The sequence below is a fragment of the Lissotriton vulgaris genome, chromosome 6, assembly GCF_964263255.1.
Source record: "Lissotriton vulgaris chromosome 6, aLisVul1.2, whole genome shotgun sequence".
Classification (NCBI taxonomy): domain Eukaryota; kingdom Metazoa; phylum Chordata; class Amphibia; order Caudata; family Salamandridae; genus Lissotriton; species Lissotriton vulgaris.
In genome coordinates this window covers 271,094,373-271,120,284 of record NC_141694.1, presented here as the reverse complement: position 1 = coordinate 271,120,284, position 25,912 = coordinate 271,094,373, and the positions used below count along the sequence as shown (strand labels likewise).

The 25,912-nt window shown below is 47.6% G+C and overlaps 1 protein-coding gene across 2 annotated transcripts in view; it reads left to right on the top strand.

The window, feature by feature from the left end:
• The window catches only part of GEN1 (GEN1 structure-specific endonuclease), a 246,755-nt gene that overhangs the window by 179,342 nt on the left and 41,501 nt on the right, over positions 1 to 25,912 (top strand). For both annotated transcript variants that reach the window (XM_086926301.1, XM_086926299.1), the window contains exon 13: positions 25,373 to 25,516. In XM_086926301.1, the coding sequence (XP_086782427.1) occupies positions 25,373 to 25,516 (144 nt within the window). The remainder of the gene's footprint in view (positions 1 to 25,372; positions 25,517 to 25,912) is intronic.

Genomic DNA, 25,912 nt, shown 5'->3' with positions numbered 1-25,912 from the left:
TGCCACATAATTACACACCACATAATTACACTCTACTCAATGCAATATAAATAAACTCCACATTGTGCTGCGTGCGCAATAGTTAAAGGTCGCTGGCGCGAAGGCAAATTCAGACCTATGGTCACTAAAACTCAATCACTCGGAGACTGTTCAGCTCCGCGAGCTGAACTACAGGCTTTCAAGATGGCGCTTGAAAATACCGATCGCGAATTCCCCCACTTATAGTGTGCGATTCATATTACTGCGTCCAATCTTACAATGAGTATCTGCAGAACTGGGTTCAAAACGGCTCCAAAGACGCTAAAGGTGGCACAATCAAGCATAAGTTGCTTTGGGAACCAGTAGTTCTTTTGCAGAAAGAACTACAAAAGACTCACATGATACATACACTGAGTCATCAGCGTTATGGCATTCACGTTGCAGAGAATTCATTGGCTGATGAAGCCGCGAAGTCAGCTGTGCAAACTGCTTCCGTAGCTACAATCAAATGCTCAAAAAGAGTAATAGACGGTGAAAAGTTATTAGCAGTGAAAGCCTCAATAAATGGCAATCATGCAGCGTTACCTCGAAGCTATCCACTCACGAATACATACATAATTGATGCAAACTCCGTTCCTTTTGCTCGAATCCCTGGAGTGGGGGACAAAGTAATTCCAAACAGGAAGCGGAGACCTTACTTGATCAAGAAGCACACATGGGAGAGTTAGTCTGAGACATCAAAAGATCATAGATTCCATACTGGAATTAGACAAAGTATACTGGTGGCTAGGAATGAACTTGCATATCTACGAATTTGCAATTAATTGCCCAGACTGCAACAGAGATCGCAGGGATAAACCGCCCCAGACACCTGACTACAGAAAAGCCAGACAGACACAGACACCTCTGTTAGACAGCATAAGACTATATACCCGCAGACGTCCCTACAGATAAATGCGGTCCCATAACTACTAAAACATGATTCATTTGGATGCGGCTATAGAACTAGAGAAGAGGCTTAGGCGCACAGCAAACGTGGGATAAACACAAATTGTAAAGGGCGGTTGATGGGATGGGACACAATGAAGGTGCTCCAACAGGTGACGTAACTAGCCAATACGTCCAGAAATATAACGAAACAGTGTGTTACGTGATACGTAAGCACATCCCTGTATACGGGCACACTTGTAGAGTTCAGCGTCGCTGATTCAAGAAACAGTTCAAATGGGAAGGTTTTCAAAGTTTGTATATATTTAGTACATATTCAAGATATCCATTGTACAGTGGCGTTACATCACGCCATGTGTTCCATTGACAGTAATCCAATGATTGATATTGCACGGTATGCTCCAATGCATTTCGGACTCGTGTAGTCCTTTATCAAGGAGCACTGTGGGAAGGATACAATAACTGCATATTAGATCAACGGAAAAATGAGCAATTAAAAAGTTGTGTGCGTGCAGTCAAAAACGCGTGGGTGGAGGAACATCAAGCAAAAAGTCGGTGCATGCGGTTCAAGAAATTGACAATGAAACATGCGGTCAAAAGGACGATAGTTTGTGAGCGGATGTGTACCGGTTTGTCTAGGTGGGGGGAGGTGATATTGTAAATAAGCATGCATTGGCGTGACTCCCATTGTGCGGGGCGTTAAATAAATCATGAAGGCAGCGCTAATTTAGAGAGTGATCAAAGACCAGGACAATGGTGAAACGAGGGTGATTGAACAATATGAAAGGAGTCTTACACTTCCACATTAACTAGCGGCTCACGTCAGTGCTGCAAACAACAAAGGAGGAAATCAATCAGCGGTTGTCATACAAGCGTGGACGCTTGTGAAAACGGATAAACTAACCGCTATGCGGTCGCAATAACTTACTGTGTGGGGTTCGAAGAAGTGGACTACATGTCTCGAGCTTCGCGGAGGTACTGCGGAGTTCGTGGGGAGGGTAGAGAGTGTTAGAAATAAAGAAAAGACACCCAAGTAAACGTGAAACCGTGGTGGCCATCTTGTGATGGTGAAATAAGCGGTAAAATGAATGACAATAAAGTAATAACAACAGGTACAAGTTACAATATACATGTAGAACGGGGGTTCAATATATCAAGCAATCAGGTTATAGGTAACAACTCAGTTCGGTTCTATCATTGAGCCCAAAGGGCTTCAGAGATTGGAGTTTGTAAATCCACGATGTCTCCCGTTGTAAGAGGGTTTTGTTGTTGTCTCTACCCTCGCAGTGGGTGACCATTTCCAGTACCAAATATTTCAACTGAGCTATGCTGTGCTGTGCTTCGTTGAAATGAGTTGCCAGAATAGACTTAGTGTTCTTAGTTCGGATGTTTGACTTGTGCTCATTGAGTCTGACTTTTATTTTTCTGCTGGTTTTGCCTACGTAGATCTTCCCACATGGGCATTTCAGCAAGTAAATCAGGTTGGCTGAATCACAGGTGGCATCTACTTTTAGAGGAATTTCAAAACCTTTCATGGGATGATGTATGACGTTGCCCACTATGACATTGTTACAGTTACTGATCATAGATTCCATACTGGAATTAGACAAAGTATACTGGTGGCTAGGAATGAACTTGCATATCTACGAATTTGCAATTAATTGCCCAGACTGCAACAGAGATCGCAGGGATAAACCGCCCCAGACACCTGACTACAGAAAAGCCAGACAGACACAGACACCTCTGTTAGACAGCATAAGACTATATACCCGCAGACGTCCCTACAGATAAATGCGGTCCCATAACTACTAAAACATGATTCATTTGGATGCGGCCCCAGCGCTCGGCTGACGTCAGAACTGTTATAAAGGATCTGCGAGTCTTTATCGGCACTTACGAAATTGGCACGCTACATTCTGACCAGGGTTCTGCGTTTAGCTCACGAGCTAACAGAGGCCATGGCTTGCTTGAGCGTTGCATTGCGGTATTCTAGTCCCTTCCATCCTGAGGGTAATGCGGTAGTGGAAAGAAAAAACCGAGACATAAAGCAATCCAAAGCAGCGAAGGTATTTGGTTCGGGTGATGAATGGGTCAAACATATAAGTGTCCAACGTAGTCTTAACAATCTGCCAAGAAATTCTCTGGGGGGGAATCACTCCTTATGAATTACTGTTTGGTACTAGAATGATAATCGAAGACCTCGATTGTCACACTTCAGTGGTAGAACAAAAACCCTTTGATATCAAAGATCGTTTGGCCGTCTTACAGAACTTGAATGAAACAACAAGAAGTCTGAGTAACACAACACTAAAGCCAAAAGCCACTGAAGAAAAACCACCTGCCCCAGCAAGACCTGTCTGGATTCCAAAGATTGGGGATCTAGTCAGGGAAAAGATAGCGGTGAAGAAGGAATTTGGGCCTTCTTACAGAAAAGCAGTACCTGTCTTGGCAAACCAAGGAACAAGATCAGTAGTACTACCGCCTCTTGCTGGTAAAAAGGTGAACAGAGTTGTGTCCATCGACCTGGTAAAACCACAACATGTGGCCAATAATAAGTAGTAAGCCAAGTGGTCTCCCAAGGTGTAGCAGACAGCCAAATCTTGCTACGATCCAAGAGGTTCAAACTGAAAGACTTATCACCTTTGATAAACCTGCAGTAAGAAAAGAAGGACTATGCAACAAAGCTATGGAACTCGTGCCTCTTGAGACCCAAATAACAATTCGTCCAGAAACACCAGTCTACAATGATGTAGCATCTGAATATACAAATATGACGAAGGAGAAATCAGTTCCAACTATTACAAAAAACCCCAATGCCATTCAAACAATTTACAGAACTGCATCTGGATATTTCATCAATTTTGATAACTTCTCTGAGGATCCCAGTGAACCAGAAGAAACATCTTCAAATAAACCTTTCAAAGAAAAAACAACAGAGCTCTTTCACCAACTTGAAAAAATATATCTGGTTTCACCATGGATTGAATTTTGGATTGGTTTAGGTGCATTTTTGCTCCTGCTCTGGCTGATATTAGTTTTAAGCTTGGGACAAATGATAGGTGGAAAATACAGTACAATGGACACAGCAAGTCAGAAAATCAGCTTGCTCCTAAAACCTCACAAATCATCTCATATTGAGAAAAGAGACCTGTCATCAGTGAACATCACAGCCGTCCCTATACCTGGTGGTATAGCATGGATAGAACTGATTATGATATCTATGGCCCGGTAGTGCTGCTTTGAGACTATTAATAATATGATGTCAGATTTAGAAATGTCTGCGAAATATACTGAACATGACTATTTAGAAGGGTCATCAGATTATGAACAAATGTATTGTTTTAATCATTATGGTCACCACTATTTACACAAATCGGCAAGCCCTAGAAATGTTTTTATATATAATCAATGGGAACATTGTCCAACGCCATCGAAAGGCAGTTCTAAAACATTTTTTGAAAAGTTTCCTTACTTCTCAGGGTTTAATGTTACAGATCCAGAAACGTTTTATTTAAAAAATATAAATAAAACTGGAATGAAAACAATGTCGACATACACTAAACAAATTTATTCTGTAAACTTTTATGCTAAATTGTCTACATTAGGTTTTGACTTCTGGAAAGACAACATCAAGACAAAGACTGTCTGGGGCACAAAGGAATGGCAGGTGCAGGGTTTAGAAACCTTGTTCAGAGCCTGCATTATACCTGAACAAATAATGTTTTTAAATGACACTGTGCAACAAACATCTTGTCATGGCCTAGCTAAAATAAAAGATTTAAATAAACTGTCTATGGGGGGCGTGGCTAGCAGCCGATGATGGCGGCAGCAAACTAGAGAGGCTCCCGTAGCGTGGCGGCTTCCCGCATCAATCCGCATGCCTATCCGCTCAACAACGAACCCAGAAGGGGTGCCCCGGGTCCGGTGACCAAACGACAGCTGCAGGAGAAGTTTGGGTGCGTTTACGCCCCAGGAACGGGAGGAAGGAGCTACCTCAACTGACCTCAGAGTGCGGCCTGGCGGCACGAGTGCAACCGCGGTGGCTGAGTTGAGTCCTATCCGGGCGGAAGTGGACCATCGCCGGCGCGGCCAAGCGGAAGTGCCCGCGGCGGACACAGACCAACGCCAGCGGCGCTTGAAACTTGTGGATCCCTCTCGGTCACTCAAATGCTGGCTTTATCAATCCGACGTCAAGGCAGTACAGTGAACAACAACGGCGACAATTGTAACTGAAGTTCGAAAGTAACTGCGTAGTCGCTGCCATCTTGCATCTCGTCCGCCAGTGCTGGTACGGACTCACTGCCGAAGGGACTAGACTCCATCAGTGACTCGCAATCTACAACTGGCGTGTCTGCCTGCGAAGAAGACTGGGCACCGCTGAAACAAGGGCGGCCTGACCACCCATCCACCGGGAGTGCTCCGACGGCGTGCCGCAATGGCGGGGAAGGGACTCCGACAAACCACCACTCAGGCTAAGCTCGAGAAATTCGCCTACGATAAACAGACACTCTCCCAACCGGTGCAGCGCAAATCTGTGGGCAAAGGCACGGAAGGTGAAGGGGCGAAGAAGGCTACCCTGGACGATGTCTTGCACGCCCTGGCGCAGGTACAAGCAACGGTGGGTGCGACTGCTACCGAAGTGACCCTGATACGAGCGGACCTCCAGAAGTTGAGTGAAAGAGTGAAGCAGGTGGAGGTGGTAGCTAAATCGTTGGTGGAGGATGTCTCAGATCTACAGGTCGCAATGGAGAAGCTGCAGGCCGATAATAAACTGCTCAAAGACAAACTGGACGATCATGAAGGACGCTCCCGGCGGAACAACGTCCGCATTTTGGGGGTCCCGGAATCTGAAACCAAAGGGGCCATGGACTTGTATGTGGAGGATTTGATAAAAAATCAGCTGGCCCCCAAGGGGCTCTCTAACTTCTTCACAGTGGAACGAGCTCACAGGGTACCTGGAGGAACACCTAAGCCAGGGGCCCTCCCGCGTCCGATCCTAGCGAGACTTTTTAACTTCAGAGATCGTGACACGATCCTCCAAGCGGCCAGAGTGGCACCAGTCATCCAGATCCAAAACTCGCGGATATCCTTTTTTCCGGACTATACAGCGGAGGTTACGAGACGGAGGAGAACTTTTCTGGAAGTGAAGAAGACACTACGCGAACAGGAATTGCCCTACTCTATGCTATACCCGGCCCGGCTACGGGTGGTTGCCGACAAGAAGGTTTGGTTTTTTGACTCCCCTGAGGCAGCAAGAGACTGGCTGGAGGGATGGCGCACAGTGGATCGCACGTCTGGCCGACAGCGCAACAGACACCAAAACGACAGCCGGCCTGGCTCACAGACTTCAGCTGGAAGGAGTGCGAGTGCATCGCCGACGCAGGATCCGTCCGGGGCTGCAGGGGGCAAATAAGGTCTGCAGGCCGTGAACTTTTTGGACTTGGACTTCCTCCCATATTGGTTGCTCATATATGTCGTTAGTGGACGCCGGCCTGGGCATCCCGAGGGCAGCAAGGGAGCCGCCTGCTTTGGGAGACACTCTCCCCCGACTTCCAAGTACTCTGTTTGTGGGATGGGTTAAGCGCTCTGCTAAGTTGGGGTGGCGGGCAGTTGTAGGTCCGTTAAGCAGGGAGGCAGGGAGGGAAGGGATGGGGGGGGTTGTTTCTTTTTCATTGGAAATTCACTAAGTCGGTCAAGAACTGAAGTGTGTGGTGCTACCAGAATGGTGTTTTTGCAGGTACGATTGACTCTTTCTGGACGATTTGTGTGTGGTAGCGTGATTAAAAATGGCGGATGAACAACTCAATGCCGCGGGGCAAGATGGGGCGCGGTCCAATGGCTCCGCCCTTAGAATACTTTCCTGGAACGTAAGGGGCCTAGGGAACAGGGTGAAACGCGGCTTAGTACTAACCGAGCTGAAACGGCATAAACCCCAACTAGCACTCTTGCAGGAAACACACTTGGTGGGAGGGACTACTAAGGCCTTAGATAGGAAGGGATACAGGATGATTGTGCATTCGGAATTTTCATCGGGTTCTCGAGGTACGGGTGTCCTGATCAAGAAATCCTCACACTTTATTCCACTGAGCACGAAACCCGATAGTCAGGGATGCTTTGCGGCGGTGGTGGGGCAGTGGGACGGTCGTCCCTTGACAGTGGTTTCTGTATATATTCCGCCGTCCCTCCATTCAGTAATGCTTCCAGCCCTTGGTGATTTTTTGTTATCTCTCCCGACAGTGATGTAATTTTGGGTGGGGATTTTAACGCAACGGCAGATCTGCAGCTCGATAGGTTTCCGGTGACTGCTTCGCCGGGGGGACCCTCCCGGTTTCAGCGGTTCCTAGATGCACTGGGGTTGGTAGATATCTGGCGTCATGTTCATCCTCAGGTCAGACAGTACACGTTCCACTCCACAGTCCATAACAGTCTTTCCCGCATTGATTACTTTTTGGCATTGGGGGAAGGGATACAGCGAGTCGACACTGTCGACATACACCCCCGAGGCATTTCAGATCACTCTCCGATAACTCTCACCATTTCCACCCAGACAAAATCGCGTCACCGCATATACCCCATTCAAGCATCTTGTCTTAAAGTCGCAAAAATCAAGAAGGCTCTTCAGAGGGCCACGGAGCATTACTTTGTTGAGAATGTGTCAACTGTGGCATCCGCCGAGGTCCTCTGGGAGGCCTGCAAAACAGTGCTAAGGGGGCAGGCTATAAGCTCAATCGCCGCTCATAAGAAGGAACAGGCCGCTGAACAGTCTACACTTGAGCTCCAACTGCGCAGTCACAACCCTACACGAGGCTGACCCTACATAGGACACGGCACATAATCTTGCACTCCAGCAGGGTCTGTACACGGACCATGCACGCCTCACAGTACAGGGACACATTACTGATACACAGAATCGGGTGTACGACGTAGGCGACAAGGCGGGAAGGATGTTGGCCTGGCTTGACAAGAGAGGGGGTAGCTCCAGAGGGATTCAACAGGTGAAGGTTGGGACTGGTGCGATGCAGACTAACCCTGAACAGGTAGTGGAGGCACTGGCGGCCCACTTCGAACAGGTGTATACTCCTGAAAGGGAGGTGACCGCGATCATGGCCCAGAGTGCACTGAGCGGAATAGATATCCCAATACTGCAACCGGAGGCAAAGGCAGACCTAGATGCGGCATTAACCACCGACGAAATACAGCTTGCCGTAAGGGCGCTCAAGCCCGGAAAGGCCCTCGGTCCGAACGGCATTCCGGTGGAATGGTATCAAGCACGATCTGAGGACCTTAGTCCTCACTTACTCAACATGTATGAGGAATGCCGTGAGAAGGGGCTGCTCCCACTAGACCAGAGAACGGCCACGATCGTGGCAATACCAAAGCCCGGTAAGCCTCAGGAGGAATGCTCCTCTTACCGCCCCATCTCCCTACTGAATGCAGAAAGCAAAATCTTGGCTAATCTCCTGGCCAACCGGCTGTTGGCTCATCTGCCTGATCTTATCCACCCAGATCAATCGGGGTTTATGCCTCATAGGAACACTGCACTAAATCTTCGTAGGGTTCATGGGGTGCTGGCGAGGGCAGACCAGATTTGTGACAGTGCAGTTATATTGGCCCTGGACGCGAAGATGGCTTTCGACCTGGTGGAATGGGCCTACCTTTTCGAGGTGTTGTCCCACATGGGCTTTGGCCCGAACTTTATATCATGGATTAAGCTACTCTAGGCGGCGCCTGTGGCACACGTGGTAGAAAATGGCCACATTTCGCGCACGTTCCCGCTTGGAAGGGGCACCCGGCAAGGCTGCCCTCTGTCTCCCTTGCTCTTTGCGCTAACCCTGGAACCACTGGCTAATCGCATAAGACAAATACCCTTGCTCAAAGGGATACAATGGAGGGAGGGATGGGAAGACCGCCTGTCCCTAAATGCGGACGATATGCTGGTGTATTTAACGGATCCCGAGCATGGAGTGCCGGCTCTTTTGAACTTATGCGACGAGCATGGCAGGGTTTCTTGTTACACCATAAATTGGAGCAAATCAGAGATGTACGTACTGAAAGGCCAGATTCCGACGCTCGGACCAGACTGCCCCCTGAGACTGGCCGGTTCCTCCTTTAAATATTTAGGGATCCATGTTACGAGGGACCCACTTGAGTATAAGAGACTGAATTTAGTGCCACCGCTGGAACGTCTCAAGCAAGACGCCAACTTCTGGGCGGGGCTGCCACTGACCATGTTGGGGAAAGCAGCACTGTACAAAATGAAATTGCTGCCCCGTTTTCTATATATCCAGGATAATACCCCCTTCCCGGTAGCAGCAGGATACTTCAAAAAGGTAGCAGCGGTTGTTTCAGGGCTGCTGTGGGGCAATCGGCCGGCACGCATAGCTCAGGCTAAACTCTGTAGAGGTTGGTACGATGGGGGCATTGCACTGCCGAATCTGCACTTGTATTACTGGGCAGCGCAACTTAAGCCCATTAACCAATGGCTACACGCCCCGCAGTCTGATCCGGCATTTCAAGCAGACAGGGCGCAGCTGGGCATTAACAACATACTCGCCCCACTCTATGACCGAAGAAAACTGAGACTCCTATCAGGGCCCACTAAACGCACTGTGGAAACCTGGCACGCGGCGACGGCTGCGTTAGGCTGGAAGGGGAAAATCACCAAACTCACCCCGCTCTGGGATGCACGCGCCTTGGGCAACTTGAGAAATAGCAAGGGTTTCTCCCTCTGGGATTCCATCGGGATATCCACGGTGGGCGACATGTGGGAGCGGGGTGAAGTTATTTCATTCACCCGCCTGAGGGAAATATATGACCTGGGGCCACACGAATTATACCGATACATACAAATTCGTCATGCCCTGCTTGCGGCCATCCCCTCTGGGTCGACTCTTCCTGAGTCCTCCCCGCTGGAGGATCGCCTCCTGACTGACTTTATGGCGGAAAGAGCAACTTCGCTGACGTATCGTAAGCTCCTGAACAACTCGCCAGACCCGCTGGCTCCCCTGAAGGAAAGGTGGGAACAGGAGGTGGATGCCCTAGATGAACACGAGTGGAATGAGGCTCTGGCGTCACCGAAAGAGGTGGGCATCTCGGCTAGGATGAGACTTGTCCAACTCAAGGTTCTCCATAGGGTATATCACACAAGAACACTGCTACACCGTATCCACAAAACACCACACCCTTTTTGTCTACGTGGCTGTGGGGAAGAGGGCCCCTTTTTCCACACGTTTTGGGACTGCCCACGAATACAAAATTACTGGCGACAGGTACTGCGTACTGTATCTCAGGCCCTAGAGATCTCGATCCTCCCAGAACCAAGGCGATGTCTCCTAAACGTGTGGGAACCGACAGATTTGCCCAGACATAGTCGACTTTGGGTAACGTTGGGAATGATTGTAGCGAAGCGGGATATTGCTCAGCGTTGGGGGGCGGCAGAACTTCCAACTAAGTCACAGTGGTGCATGAATATGGACAAAATAATAACTGAAAGGGCGGTGTACTTGAGCCGCGCTTGTCCGGGCAAGTGGAATAAGGTGTGGTCCCCATGGAATGTGTACCGTGGCGAAATCTGTGACCCGCTGCCAGAAGATGATCTGTTGGAATCAGATGATGAGGGAGGGATGGAGTGAAGGGTGGAGGAAGAGATAGGGACACCATTTGGGTAGAGGTGAGGGTGGGGGGGAAAGTCCTTCCCCGTTCCGGATGAGATCCCCGGATAATACATAGCAACTTATACTGTCCTAAGGATCTTCCATACTGCTAACCTGCATTATTATTTCTCAATGATCGCAATGTGATTTCCTGTTTGTTCTTTTGGTTCTTTTCAAAAAACAGAAAATGAAAACCTCACTTAATTTGTAATGTGATTTTGACTAAATACCTTCAACTTGTTTAGTGATGTGCCCATTCACTACAGTAGCTTACTTAACGTATGAACTTCATTTCCGCATGGCTGTCACTGCTATTTCTCTTATTTTAGCGGCCGGCCCCTCGGGGTTGTAGGCGACTTGCTGTGTAATGGTGAGAAGGTACAATAAAGGTTTTCAAAAAATAAAAAATAAAAATAAACTGTCTATACCAAAGCCCATACATGAGAATAATAGTAGTACAGAAAGGGAGATAGACGTACAATATGTTTTGACAAAGAACAAAACTAGTCCTAATTGGAAACAATGGTTAATCTGGTCCACAGACACCAATAACTGTCAAGATAGATTCCTGAACAAAACACAGGGTTTAAAACTTAACAGGCCAGATCCAAGATACTCACAGAGACCACATCCAGGGATAGTAACAACTTATAGTGTAGGAAAACTATGCCTTGATTGGCTGAAAACAGCTACACTCCCTGAAATTAAACAACACTTATCTTTACTTAAAGAAAGCAATCATTTGCAAGACTTCTTATTAGGGCCTCGCAAACCACGGCAAAAACGTTTCATATACACAGGTATATATGCTGCGTACAACGAAGCTTGGAAATTAACACAAATGGAAACTGCAGAAAGAATACGAGAAATTGATTGTATTTAACTTAGAGAAAGCACTCTCTGTAATGGACAATGGGTTAACGACACTGTCCTCCAGAATATATTCTTTGTACAGCATTGTATCTTCTGCCATTGACATAATGGAACAAGACACGGCCAGTCTCAATTACGTTCTATAATGCAGCTTGGCTGGACATTGCAAAATCTTCGTTCAGGCTACGTGCCATGGAGGCTAATCAACACAACGTCATTGTTTTCTGTCTTTATCCTTACAGTTAAACAAATATCCTTGGCACAAAGAGGAGCAGCCTATACAGTCCTGAGCATAGAAAAACTGGAAAGAGTACCATTGACAGTTTCTGCGAAACCTGTCATTGAGTGGATAATTCATGGCACCATCATGATACCAGTGACGATTTTCCAATTTCAGTATTGTCTACAGCATATACCAGAAGGCCTGGATGAAAGGTTGGGTAAAGAATGCATTAAGTCAACATGGACTTTACCATATACACACAAATGTTGGAACGAGGGAAAAGAGGTATTCCTTTGTGGTAAAAATTGTAAAAACTCACTAAGTGGTACACTTGTGTGCAACGGCATCAATTTACACGGAGCCTGTGACGGTTCTGCAAATAACCTCTCTTGCCACCTGCACGGTACACCCTCCACACTGATAGAACACATTTTCAGGCAGCTATCCAATGGCAGTTACATTATGTTGAATGATCACAGCTGCTGTGGCATGGTGCCAGGAAAACTTTATCTGGTTAGTGTGTCGTCCATGGTCACTTGTTGTATGCAAGTATTGTACCTAACGCGCAAGACAGACAGTGAGACGGCAATATGGCCTTCACTGAATATCTCTTCTATACGAATTGATACTTTAAGCAGACTAAAAGCCATTCTTTTGCGAAAATCTGTGCCACTGACCTCATCTAAGGAAACGTATGATCTGCAAGTTGCAAGGACATCTGAAGAAATACATGCATTATTATCAACAAAGTGCCCTGTACATTTCGCAGAAATGTTAAGTCAAATCTTAAACATGTCTGATACCAGTGGCATCGCACATGTATTTAAGACCATTTTTTCTGGATTGTTAACACCATTTGAAACAGTCCTCAGCATTTTTCCAAATTTCGTGCATTCTGTGTTCGGCGGTCTGCCTCTCGTCTTGGGACTCGTAGCAGGAATACTATTTTTTACCCAGAATATCATGGAACAAGCCCTCTGTGTCCAGAGGTATCGTGAGAAGATAACACAGATTCTCGGCTTGGCTCGCTTAAGAGATCTGAATATGACATGGCTGCTTTCGTTCAGACCAATCTGGCAAGATTGCATCTTACCTGTTCTACGATGCCTGCTTTGCGGAGAGGAATGCGTGTTAGACATTTGTCTTACACTTCCATCAGCCCTGCCATCGGTTGTCGACATTCGGCTAGGTCCTGTAACGGCTCATGCATTGTGTTGTCCCCAACGGCTACAAATCCTGATGACTGCATTCATTGAGATCCCACCACTAAGTCTGACTGAAGGTGAGATACGAGGATCAACAGGCACACAGGTACCATCTGATATGACTATTGCTAACGCGGCAACTAGCTCTGACGGCAATACTTCTCATCTGTGCTCATTTGATCTGCTAGATCAAGTGGTTCCACTTTCACCTACTGTGGTAGACGATTTCTTTGCCAGCCTAGACAACCTGATGTTTTCTCCTGACACCGAGAATAACTTTTGATTCATGCACACAGCGTTCCCGGAACTCTGAGATTCGGCCTTCATTTTTTCAAAACATAGACTTTTGACTTTGGGTCTATATTTTTTCTCTTCTTCAAAACAAATTGAAATTTTGGGGCACAGATAAATCTGCTTAAAGTAGAACTATTCCTAGAGAACAAGAAATTAATTTCCTTTTTGAACATTGACTAGAAAACTATTTGGCCTTGTCCGTATTAATAGAACTATTGATATGACATGTTATATTATGAAATGGTCTCAACCTTTTTTCTGAATTTAAGAGCCATTTTCATAAAATGTAATTTCATGATTCCTTCTTAGCTTGCATATTTAGACAAAACACTATATGCTTAGAAAATCTTCTCTTAACTCCTTCCATGCTCATGACGAGCTCAGCTCGTCATGAGCCACGGCGCTCCGGTGCTCATGACGAGCTCAGCTTGTCATGAGCCGTGGAACGCTCGCATGCGGGGATAATTCCCCTGCTGTGCTGAGCATTCCACGGGAACGGGTGTGGTCATGACGAGCTGAGCGCGCCCCCCTCCCCCCAGCACAGCGGGAAAATAACCCCCGCAGCGAAGGGGCTAAGTAAATTGCATACTGTAGAAATGCTAAATATTTTTTCTCTATGTACCCAGTTCAAATGCATTTTTTTAATGTCTTTTGGGGTGGGATTGTAAACACTAGCTTTAGATATGTTCAGTGCTTATTTGGTTAGCTTATTGAACTTAAAATCGTGGAGTGGGTGTTGTAAACGCATGTAGGACCCTAGTATAATTTTCCCGATTCATGCCCTTATATAGGCATCCTTTATCATATCCTTATATAGGCATAGAAATCACTACCATATTTGGCCTAAACCATACAGCCCAAATACGGCATGGATACTTCCACTAAGCTCCAAGAATTAACAACGATTTCTTGGAAAAAACCCGCCTTCAGCAGCTCGAGACTTTCCCCTGCTTGAATATTAAGTTCTCCTAGAACTCCCGGCATTTTCCAAGGAATTAGCCTTTGAGTGACTTTATTAAGTCCAAACATGCGTCAAACTCGGCACCTTCAAAGTATAAATATGCCTTGATTTGCCCAGACAAACACACGTGGTTTGGAGCAGATCGACTATCTACTTGCCCGACGCCCTGCAGCAGCAAGTGCCGAATGAAGCCGACCCTCCAGCTGACGTACTGCGAGACTCTGTCATTTCTCTTGCCGAGAAATCAAGCTCCAGTGTTTCCAGGCTACCCTTGCGGGTATCTGGGAAATCGAGTCCCCAGAACGAGATAAAAGACCTTCTTCATTCTAAAACCAAGGTAAGGAGTTGATTAGACCTCTTAGAGAATTCTTGGAATTAGATTCCCGGCAGAATTGAATTGAATTGAATTAGGCTTTTATATAGCGCGACTGCCACCCTACGGGTATCCTGGCGCTCAGACTTAAATAGATCAACCTAGACACAGACCGGGTCAACAGTAGGGTCAGGCTTAAGGATCAATCCTGGGAAATAGCCAGGTTTTCAGGCTCTTTCTAAACTCGGCCAGAGAATTGCCTTGTCTGATATTCTGGGGCAGAAAACTCCTAGACTTAAGCTCCTCCTCACTTACTCCCTCCATAGTACTAGAGTCAGGGTAGGTAGGCGTATTTTAGAAGCACCAGTTGAGTACTTTTAGTCATCCTTTTATTACTGAATGTATTTTATAAATTTTATGCACTTTATGGCTTAAAACCCATATCATGGATTTACAGTACTACTTTATAACACTGTTCGTATTATATGCCTTGTACTTCATAACCAGCCTTACTATTGTAGCAGTTCATTTTCAATGCTTGAGAAAGAAGACTGTTCAATAAATAACCACTTTTATTGAAAACGCCTGTCTCTCTATTTTCTCAGCCTTTCTGGTGAAACGAAGCATGCACGATTGACTCAGTGAAATAGCTGTCTATTGTTTCCGCCACTCTAGAGTTTGCTTTCTTAATTATTGAAAACAAAGTTGTCATGTTTATGCGGTTGTCAGAAAATAATCCCTTCTTGTGAATTCGAGAAAGTTTCTAGTGACCTCTGAGCTAGCTGGCACTCACTATTAAGTCTAATATATTCGGTAGAGACCTAGTAGACCCCAGTCCTACGTCTGAGCTGCAGGATATATTATTCCAATGCGCAGAGCCTATTGGGAATATAGGAACTACACTACAACATAAATATACTCCACATAATACCACTCAGTGCCACATAATTATATGCTACATAACTACACTGCACTGAATGCAACACACTCCAAATACTACTCAGTGCCACACCATTACACGCCACATAATTACACTTTACTGAATGGAACATACACTCTGCATAATACCACTCAGTACATAAGTACACGCCACATAGCCAATAGGTCTCGCCTTTGGGACCTTATAAGTGTTTAGCCATTCAACAGTTGATGTTGTTGCACCAAGGATATTGGTCTGCATAACTAAATACTTATAAGACCCCAAAGGCGATACCTATTGGCTATGCCAATGCTTGTTGTAGTTGCTGCTATAAAGTATTTAAGAGACATTGTAACATGCTGCCTGCAATATGAGTACTTTGTTAGGTTCTAATTTTATTTTGTCTCATTCGCAAACAATAATAGTAAAATGCATAGTGCAACTAAGAGGCAGTTTCGTTTACTTAAAAAATAGACAGTAAAACAGCCCCCTCCGTCAATAATTTTATTTATGTAAAAGATTGTATGGCAAGCATAGAGTGGACATGTTTAGGTGGTGGCATGTTGTTTTTCTTTTTTGTGGCAGAGGCTTGCAACAAAAATGAGCATAGTGCCAGCTTTCCAAAAGGCCTTTCTACTCTTGTGATAACAGGAATATAATGTTTGATAGAAATCTGTGAACGGTTGCACTTTTCCCCTGTCACAATAATGGCAAATCCCGTTTGGCTCTCTGATGTCCTCAAGGAAGGAGAACAATTAATTTGCTTTTAGTGTACTGCCCACATGTCTTCTTTATTTACACCTTGAACTCTTTGTAATTGACTCACAGCAGTATGTGTTGGTTTTTGTCCCTTCAGCGCTGTATGTTCTCTTACTATTTATATTTGTGGCATGCTTTGGGTTTCAGAAATCCTTTGTCATTTGCTTGCGCTGGAATGTGTTTGTCTTTTGGAAAAAGGCTACTGATGATCCAAGACCTAACCCACACTATTTGCTGGAAACAATTCAGTGACCACAAGTTTAATACATTTATGGGAAATAAATCAATTTATCTCACAGTCCTACTCTGTCCTACTATGCGATTCAAAAGTGAGCACAAAGTACACATCTTTAGTTTGTGGCCAGGGGATGTCCGCGTAAACATTACAAAATATGGAAAAGATGGGCAGATTACCGAGGTCTGTGGCTGGAGCCGCCAACTGCTGTCATCAATTGGAATGATTTCTGATGTACACCGGGATGTGATGGTGCAGGACGGCGGGGGGGGGGGGGGGGTGGGGGGGGTGTTCGTGCTAAGACTCTGTTGTTCTGTATAAAGGCTGCGGCCAGGACTATGCGGACTCTGTGGTGCGACTTCAGGGGAGAGGGAGGGGGGGATGGGTTGTATTACTTTGTATATCTCCATTATCTTGCTGTCACCCAGTCAGTTGCTCCTGTGACAATGTATGGTTTGATTAGGCAGATGTCTCTGGTGTTCGGAGCCCTGCGATGTGTATGCAACTGACAAATAACATGTTTTTTTTTTTTTTAAAGTACACATCTTTAGCACTTGGCTTTCAGGGTAACAAGATGAACAATCTTATGCTTAGTCTATGAGATGGGTAGGTTTAGCGACTTAGAACTCGGTAATTCAGAGTAACTTTTAAAAGTCGATTGCCCAGACAGTGCTTTATCGTGAATAAGAAAATTTGTTTTCATTTTAATATCGACACACAACAACACAGACAACTTTGCTGCAAAATTGGGAACCTGCTAACAACTAAGGAAGGTTGACGGGTAATGCTTCACAGTGTTTTAAGTGATAAGGTTTCTACGTGTGACTTTTACCCCAGAGTCTGTCCTTGAGTTTAGTTATGCCTTTATTACTCTGAACTGGATTGCATATCAAAATGAGCAATTTAGTAGGAAGCTGCTATCGACATCATTTGGACCAATTGCCTTGAGGTCTAAAGGACTCTATCCAAGGGCTGTGTGGCGGCACTGTGGCCGCCCACTCCCTGCTTCATTGCCTGCATGGCCCGACTGCTTCCAAATGCCTCTCCTGTTTACTAGAGCGAATGTGTTTGAACCAGGATGAGTTGCAGTCCCAGTAGCTGGGGTCACAAGATCAAATAAAATACCCCACCTAAATGAGATAAGAGCCCACCTCCTATGTCACTTGAAAGGGGGAGCAGCTCTGCAAACAGGGTAAGCAGGAATTTCCAACATTTCTTAACCAGATCATGTTCATGAAAAGGGGTGATATGGTTTTTATAATTCCATACAAAATACTGTCACTCAATGCTTACTTACCAACTAGAGCCAGAACACCCAGTGGACTGTTGCCAGTGAAGAACCTAAGCATTATATGAGGATGGCATGTTCATGGTAACGATTGGTCTTGTGAGACTTCACTGTATTACTTGCTGTTAGAATCTCTTTTCATCATGTATAGGCATACTCAGGATTGAGATACAGGTATTTGTTTAATCATTTTATTAAAATAAATGTCCTATCCTAATGCATAAAATGCGTATAGTTGTAACTATAAAAATAAACAAAACAATTACAATGATTTATAAACAGTATTTTAAAAAGAAGGTGGTTCAGAATTCATAATTCTCCAGCATGAAAAGTTGAAGTCAACCTCTAGCCTCTAACCCCTCCATTCTAGCCCCCAACTAAACTGTTGTAGCACCGAAAGGGCCTGTGCGTGTTTCTAGGTGGCTTGTAACTTGTTTACCTCAGTTGAACATCAGAAGTGTCAAGAAGGTCATTGCCCATCTCTGCTTTGTAGCTATGGCATCCAAGCAAGCCGATAGGGCTGGGTTGGCCGGTGGCCTTCACAAAGGGGTTTTACAGCTTCTGCTTGCCCGATATGATCTCCTCGGAAGTCGAAGATTTCCTCACTGCCTTCTACTTGTCTGTTCCCAGCTTAAACACTTTTCTTCTTATTTTAAAATGCATGCATTAATATATAAATGTTGTTGCACTTATCAAACTATAGTACAGCAAATGTTATATGGTATACATAACGCAACAATACTAAATACAACATGCATTTATAAATGAGAAATGTGTAATGATTATACGGAATATATGACATGCAATGACGGGTACATAAACAGTGAATGCAAATTTTATGTCAGGGGGACTAATAGAGGTACTACTTTGTGGAACTGTGGAAGGATGCATGCAAGTGAATATATTCAGAGATCCAGTATGTGGGGTTGAAAAGGAGAAAGAATGTAGCGTTATGGCTAGAGCGGTCGAACTCAAAGCTGGGGAATCGAAATTTGCCTAGCTTACGTAACGGTAAGTTTCAATTCTATTAAGGACACGGAGGCGAGGATTATGCTATATCTTCCTTCGCTTTATTAACATAAAGACTCCACAGCAGCTTAGGAAAAGATATAATAAGAACAAAAAAATGCTTTAAACATAAAGCATTGACGTAATGTTCAACAAATCAAACAACAACTCCCAAGAGTCTCTTTGCATAACAATAGTCCATAGTCCTTCCACTCTGTCCATCATCACTATATAACCGGACTTCTCATCATCTTCCTCCTCTTTCTTCGCGCAGATCACGCTTGAGCCTCATTGGTCCTGTTTAGCACCGTCGTTGCCTGTCGAAAAAGGAACAGCATCAGCGAGGTGGTCCAGGAATGCGACAACAAGGCGAGGAGCATTCAGTGATTAACACAGTACTGACAATGTAAAGGAAAACGCTTTACTTACTGCCATACGGGTGGGTAGAGACACCACTGTAGCCTGGGTGGGATAATCCTCGCCTCCGTGTCCTTAATAGAATTGAAACTTACCGTTACGTAAGCTAGGCAAATTTCGATTCTATGTCAGGACCGGAGGCTTCAGATTATGCTAGTTTAAAGCTTACTTACCACCAACTGGGCCAAATCCACCACCGGCTTAAAATAAAACCTCTTGAAGGTGGAATCCGAGTACCAATCCGCCGCTCGCATTAGGTCCTCCAGCCGAGCACCCACCGAGAATGCCTTAGAGGCCATGGCCCCCCTGGCGGAGTGTGCTCCAAAGAGAGAAGTATTGATGCCCGCTTCTTGCATGACCCACCGCACCCACCGAGCAATAGTGGGGGAGGAGACAGCTTTGTGTGGCTTCCGCAGGGCAATCAACAACTGACGCTCGCCCGGAGGGCGCAGATCCAAGGTCAAGTCCTCATATGCTTTGAGGCATTGCACGACACACAACTTAGGAGTGTCAAGAAAAGCTGGATATGAAATGGAACGCGACGACGTTTTCGTGCGTCGGCCTATTGTAAAAGTAACCCCATCCGGGGAAAAAATGCGTGCAGACATCCAGCGCGCGCACGTCAGAGACGCGCCTACAAGAAACCAAGCATAACAACATGGCTAACTTCGCCGACAGCTCTTTAAGAGACAGATAGGAATTGGCCGGCCACGACAGGAACAAATTTAGAACCAAATTGACGTCCCAAAGGACGGAGTACCTGGGTTCCGGAGGCAGCGCGAGCCGGATAGCCCGCAGAAGCCGGCACACAAAAGGATGTTCCCCTACAGGATGGCCATCGATGTTGTCATGGCCAGCCGAAATCGCCGATCGAATAGCATTGATCGTCCTATACGCTAGGCCCTTGTCGGCCAAATGTGCCAGGAAATTCAGCACGGGAACGAGGCCTGCGACCAAGGGATCCAGATCCCTTCGTAAACACCAACGCATCCACTTAAGCCAAGCGGATCTGTAACGCTTCGTCGTACTATCGGCCCATGCTTTGGAGAGCAAGTGCTCAGCCGACCCCGAAAGGCCCGGGAGCGACCAGCGTCTCCTGAGAGCCTCCACGCCACGAGGCGAAGAGAGTTCTGCATGATGAGGGGATGCGGTTCCTGATCCGGATTTGTCAGGAGCAGAGGAAACAGGGGGAGTAGGATTGGAAAATCCCAAGAAAGTTCCAGAAGAACCGGAAACCATACTTGAGACCTCCAGAGCGGCATAACCAACACCAGCTCCGCACCCTGGCGGCGTATTTGCGCCGCCGTTCGCATGATCATGGAGAACGGGGGAAACAAAAACGGCCGTTCCCGACTCCAATCCTGCAAGAACACGTCCGTGGCCTCCGCTAGAGGGTCCGGCCTCCAGCTGTAAAACCGCGGCAGCTGGTGGTCGAGACGGGACGCAAAGAGGTCCACCGAGAAGGGGCCCCAGAGGGAGTGTAGCCACTGGAAGACTTCCGGATCCAGCTTCCACTGGCTGGCGTCCCTGAGATGTCGAGAGTGCCAATCCGCTACCTGATTTCACTGGCCTGGCAGATATTCCGCCGTCACCGCAATGTGACGAGACAGGCAATAATCCCAGAAGTCCTTCGCCAAGTCCGCCAAGGCGCGGGAACGAGGACCCCCTAGATGGTTCACATACCGAACCGCCGAAATATTGTCCATCCGTAACAGGACACAAGCCTTGACCGAATCTTTGGTCCAACAGCGAACTGCGAAGGAGCCCGCAAGGAGCTCCAAACAATTGATATGCAATTGTTGTTCTTCTGACGACCAGGCGCCGCCGGTGGAAAAATCCCCGCACCGGGCGCCCCAGCCCGACCTGCTGGCGTCGGACTCTATGATCAGGTCCGGAGCCGAACCGAAGATCGCCCGACCATTCCATGCCTCCATGTGAGACAGCCACCATGACATTTCCTCCTTCACTTCGTCCGTGAGGGGAACCCACTGATCGTAACCCATCCCACGGCGCAGATGTTGCGCCTTCAGGCGTTGGAGAGCCCTGTAGTGCAGTGGGCCTGGGAAAATCGCCTGGATGGAGGACGAGAGAAGGCCCACCACCTTGGCGATATGGCGCAGGGACGTACGATCCCTCGCGATCGTCTGCCGAAGCAGGTGTCGTATCTTTGCGACCTTCCGACCCGGCAGGCTCAAGACCGCCTGTACCGAGTCCACCACGAAACCTAAAAAGGTGATCTGCTGAGTGGGAACCAAAACCGACTTGGAGCCGTTGATGACAAACCCCAACCTCTGGAGCAAGCCGACAGCTTGACGCAGCTGGCCCGCTAGTACCTCCGGGCACTGCCCCATGAGGAGGATGTCGTCCAAGTATACTAGCATACGGACCCCTTGACTTCTGAGAAACTCCACTACCGGGTGGAGGACCTTCGTGAAGCACCACGGGGCCGAAGAAAGACCGAACGGCAGGGCGGTGAATTCGAACACCTTGTCGTCCCACAGGAATTGTAGGAAACGACGATGAGGGGGGTGGATTGGGACGACCAAGTAGGCGTCCTTGAGATCCAGTCTCACCATCCAATCCCGAGGGAGGAGCACGTCTCGAAGGAGGTGGATCCCCTCCATCTTGAAGTGACGGTAGACCAACCACCCATTGAACTCTTTGAGGTTGATCACCGGTCTCTTGCCCCCATCCGTCTTGTCCACTAAAAAGACGTTGCTGAGGAACCCATGCGGGTGGCGCGTTGATAGACGGATGGCTCCCTTGCGCAGCAAGTCCGAGATCTCCCCGTCTATCAAACGCGCGTCGGACTCTGAAAAAACCATCGGGCGCGGGGGCCTCGCTTGGGTGGGCTGGTCGTAAAACTCGATATGGAAACCTCGTACAGTTTGCAAAACCCAAGCGTCGGCAGTGAGCAATTCCCACTCCTCGTAAAAGCTTGCCAGCCGCCCCCCAATTAGAACCTGATCCAAACAAAGTACACTTACCGGGGGCATTTCCTTGTCCGGAGTTCTTCTTGAACCCTCTGCCACCGAAGCGCTGTCCCCTGGTGGGATAGAAGTTGGTGTAGTTGGCAGAGGTCTGGTATTGACCTCTTCCGGAGCCTTGTCCTTTGTTGTTGGTCTGCTGACCACGGCCGATCGCGCGGCCCCTACCGCGACCGGCCCCTCCAGAGAAACGCTGGTGGAACACCCTCTTGATGCTAGACTGGGCCTTGTCCAGCGACGTGAACGTGTTCACAAACTTGCCCAGCTCCCTGATGAAGGGCTCGCCGAAGAGGCCACCCTGGGCCACAGCACCCGCCTCCGACGAGGCCAGGTCCCCCAACTTCGGGTCCAGCTTGATCAGGAGCGAACGCCGCCTCTCAGTGGACAGGGCACAGTTGGCGTTGCCCAAGAACACAATCACCCTCTGGGCCCAATTTGAGAGCACCTCCGGTGAAATGGCGGTGCCATTCGCTCTAGCCTCCTCCGCCATGTCGAGGATCTTCGTGGCGGGCCCGACCGCATCTAACAATTTGTCCTGGCAGGCCCGCCAGGACCGGTCAATCCCTTTCCTGGGATCCTTCATAAACTTCGCCAGGAAGGTGGCCATCTTGGGGTCCAACTCCGGGGTCATGGCCACTTTCCCTTCCAAAGTTGGCCGAGGGCACTCCCCACGTAGGCAAGCCCTCGCTTCCTTTTCCAGGGGCTTGCGCAGCCTGCCCGCGACAAATTTCGCCACCGTCTCCCCCGGTGTCCAGGCTGCGGACCGGGGGTGGACTATCTCGTCCGGGTCCAGCATGCCCGACTCATCCCGGGGCATCTCCTTGGCAGAGGGCGCCGGAAGCCAAGATCGGGTCGATTTCCCGTCGTCATCCGTGTCCGGAGAGTCGTAGATTGGGGAGGCGGGGGCCGTAGACACGTCCCCCGAAGCACTAGGATCCACCAAGGGTGCAGGGGGCACCGCCGTCGCCTTAGCCAGGAAGGCGTCACGAAGACGCTCAAAAGCGCCCCTGTCCACACCTTGGGCCTCCGATGACGCCCCCTCCTTACAAGGCCTCTTCGGGGCGGGTGGCAACCCGCCGGACGTCCCCGGGAGCTCGGGGGACGGAGGCACATGCGCCGCTGCCAGCTTCGCGCACTCTTCCACGATGCGGGCGGAAAGGCGGTCTTCCATGGGGCCTACCACCTCCGTCACGCAGCGGTAGATGGAATTGTCCACCGCCTGGTAGAACTTGTCGTCCTGCAAATAGGGGCAGGGTTCCTCCTCGTATTCCCCTTCCATCTCGGAACCAAGGGCAAATGCGGGGCACCCAAGAGGGCGGCAACCGAGAAAGATCTCGAATGTGGGCAGGCCAAGCGGCTGCGATCACGTTTTGGGCCAACTGACGTGGCAGGTGGGCTGCACCAACCCCCAAGCGCGCAGACCCTCCTCGCCGGGACCGGGTCTCCGCACCCCTCAAGCGCGCTAGGCCACACTTTAATTAAAGAGGTGATCAAAGGACACCCGAAGGTGATTCACGTGGTCAGAGCCGCTATACAGACCCCAACGGGGCGTCAAGAGTAGGAACAAACACAGACCCGGGGCACCAGGTGTCAGAGGGGTACGCGAGGGCTGGCTCCTGCGCAAGCAGACTCCACGGCGCGGCTCCTGGCACTGCGGAGGCGCGCCGAAGGGTCGGCGAGACGACAGGTCGCCCCCTGGCGGTCTATGTACACACCGCACAAGTGGGAAATAAAGTCGCGTTGGAACGAAGAACGTTCCCGCAACCGGGGACTCTGTAAGGGAATAAACCATGCAATGAGTCCCCCAACGATCGTACACAAAACAATCAATCGCATTGAAAAAGGGAAAAAATAGGAAAAGCACTTATCTGGCTGCGGGAGCAGCGAAGAAAGAGGAGGAAGATGATGAGAAGTCCGGTTATATAGTGATGATGGACAGAGTGGAAGGACTATGGACTATTGTTATGCAAAGAGACTCTTGGGAGTTGTTGTTTGATTTGTTGAACATTACGTCAATGCTTTATGTTTAAAGCATTTTTTTGTTCTTATTATATCTTTTCCTAAGCTGCTGTGGAGTCTTTATGTTAATAAAGCGAAGGAAGATATAGCATAATCTGAAGCCTCCGGTCCTGACATAGAATCAGGTTCGAGTCTCGGCAACCACGCTCAGCATCCTGTGCTTCTGGGCAAATCACTTAATCTCCCCACACCTAAAAAAATTGAATGTGTCCTTCTGTAACTAAACTGGTGCTCATGTAAAGCGTTCTGATACCCGATTCGGGTCTATTTCGCTCTATATAAAACTCTATTTAAAAAAAAATCTTCCCCTTTAGTGATCTCCCCATAGACTAATTGGGATGCTCTTGAGGCAACACAGCTATAGGTGGTATGGAAAGGGACAGGATCCTGGCAAAGCACGAGCAGTCAGACCGCTCTGAAATATGGGTGAGCTTATGCTTCTGCCGCTTCACTCACCCTGTCTCAGACAGGAAGGGAGCCCTTCATGCCTGCAACAGCGGTGCCAATTTCCTCCGGCACAGATCCAACCAGTGCCCTACCACTGTCGCTCCACTTTACCTGGGGGCAAGCTGCCTGATACATTTTACCCAGATCGGCCTGTAATCCAGGGGTGGGGCCTCCACTGTCCACCAGTCAACCCAGCAAAAGTATTGCTTTCAACACCTGGGTGATATGCGGTAAGCGGAGAATCACATTGACTCTGGGGTCTAGTTCCTGCATTCTGGTGCTGAGTCTGACTACCATCTTGAATTTGCCTGCATCTGTCCCCCTGAGGCATCCTCTACACCTGATCGGGTACCTCAATGTGGTAAGTAACACCAGGGAAGGGATTTATCACCCCTCTGCTTTGCGCCCCAGGCTTGAGACCTGAACACCTCTGACTTTGCTCTCTTCCCCTTCTCTATCCCCCTCAAGCAGTCACCATCCCTGCAGGTCTTGTCAAGGCCACTGCGGTTCAACGTGGATCTAGGACACTGTGCAGCTCCTCATAATATGGCCAATGCGCTCCTGGTTCCTGATGGCGCACTGTATTGGAGATGCAGGCAAGATTATGAGTGTTAGGGTGCCAGGCAAGATTATAGTGTGTTAGGGTGCCAGGCAAGATTATGAGTGTTAGGGTGCTGGATGGTAGCTAAGTTAAAGTAAGCTCCCTATGCTGGTTGATTGGCCATGCCGCTCCCTGCAATCTTTGATCCAAAATAGACTTCCACGGCTATGTAGTTGTATAAATAAGGTTTTCATTGGACTTTTTAGTGTTTGTTTGTAATTAACTGTATTCTTGTCTTCACAGAACACTATGTTTTTACGAATGAGCAGGCTTCAGACACTTTTGTAGTGTCGATAGAAGAAGAATCACTTTTCCAAGCAGCATACCCTAACATTGTGTCAATGTACATTAAAGATAAGTTGGAAGCTGATGAAAAGAAGCCAAAAGGTAAATCTTCTTAAAATTACATTCATGTTGCCCTGCAGTAGGTTGGTTGAAAACTTTATTCGATATGCAAAGATATCTTACAAGCATAACATACAGTAATAGTCGATAAATATTTTCTAGATTCTAGAAAGTTACATTTACCATAGAGTTGCACAGTTCAACATCTGTTCTTTCCTATTTCTCTTATATTCTATATATTATTTCCAAAGTTCCTTATATTTAATTATCTTTATTTTAATAAATGTGGTACATTTGATTTCATAAATTTTACAAAACAAATGTCTTTGAAGAACCTATTTCAAATTGCGTTTTGAACTTCTTAAGGAAAGTGCCATATTCAGAGTACAAGGCACTTCCTTTCCACAGCTGTGCATGCTTGCCAAAATCGTCCACTGG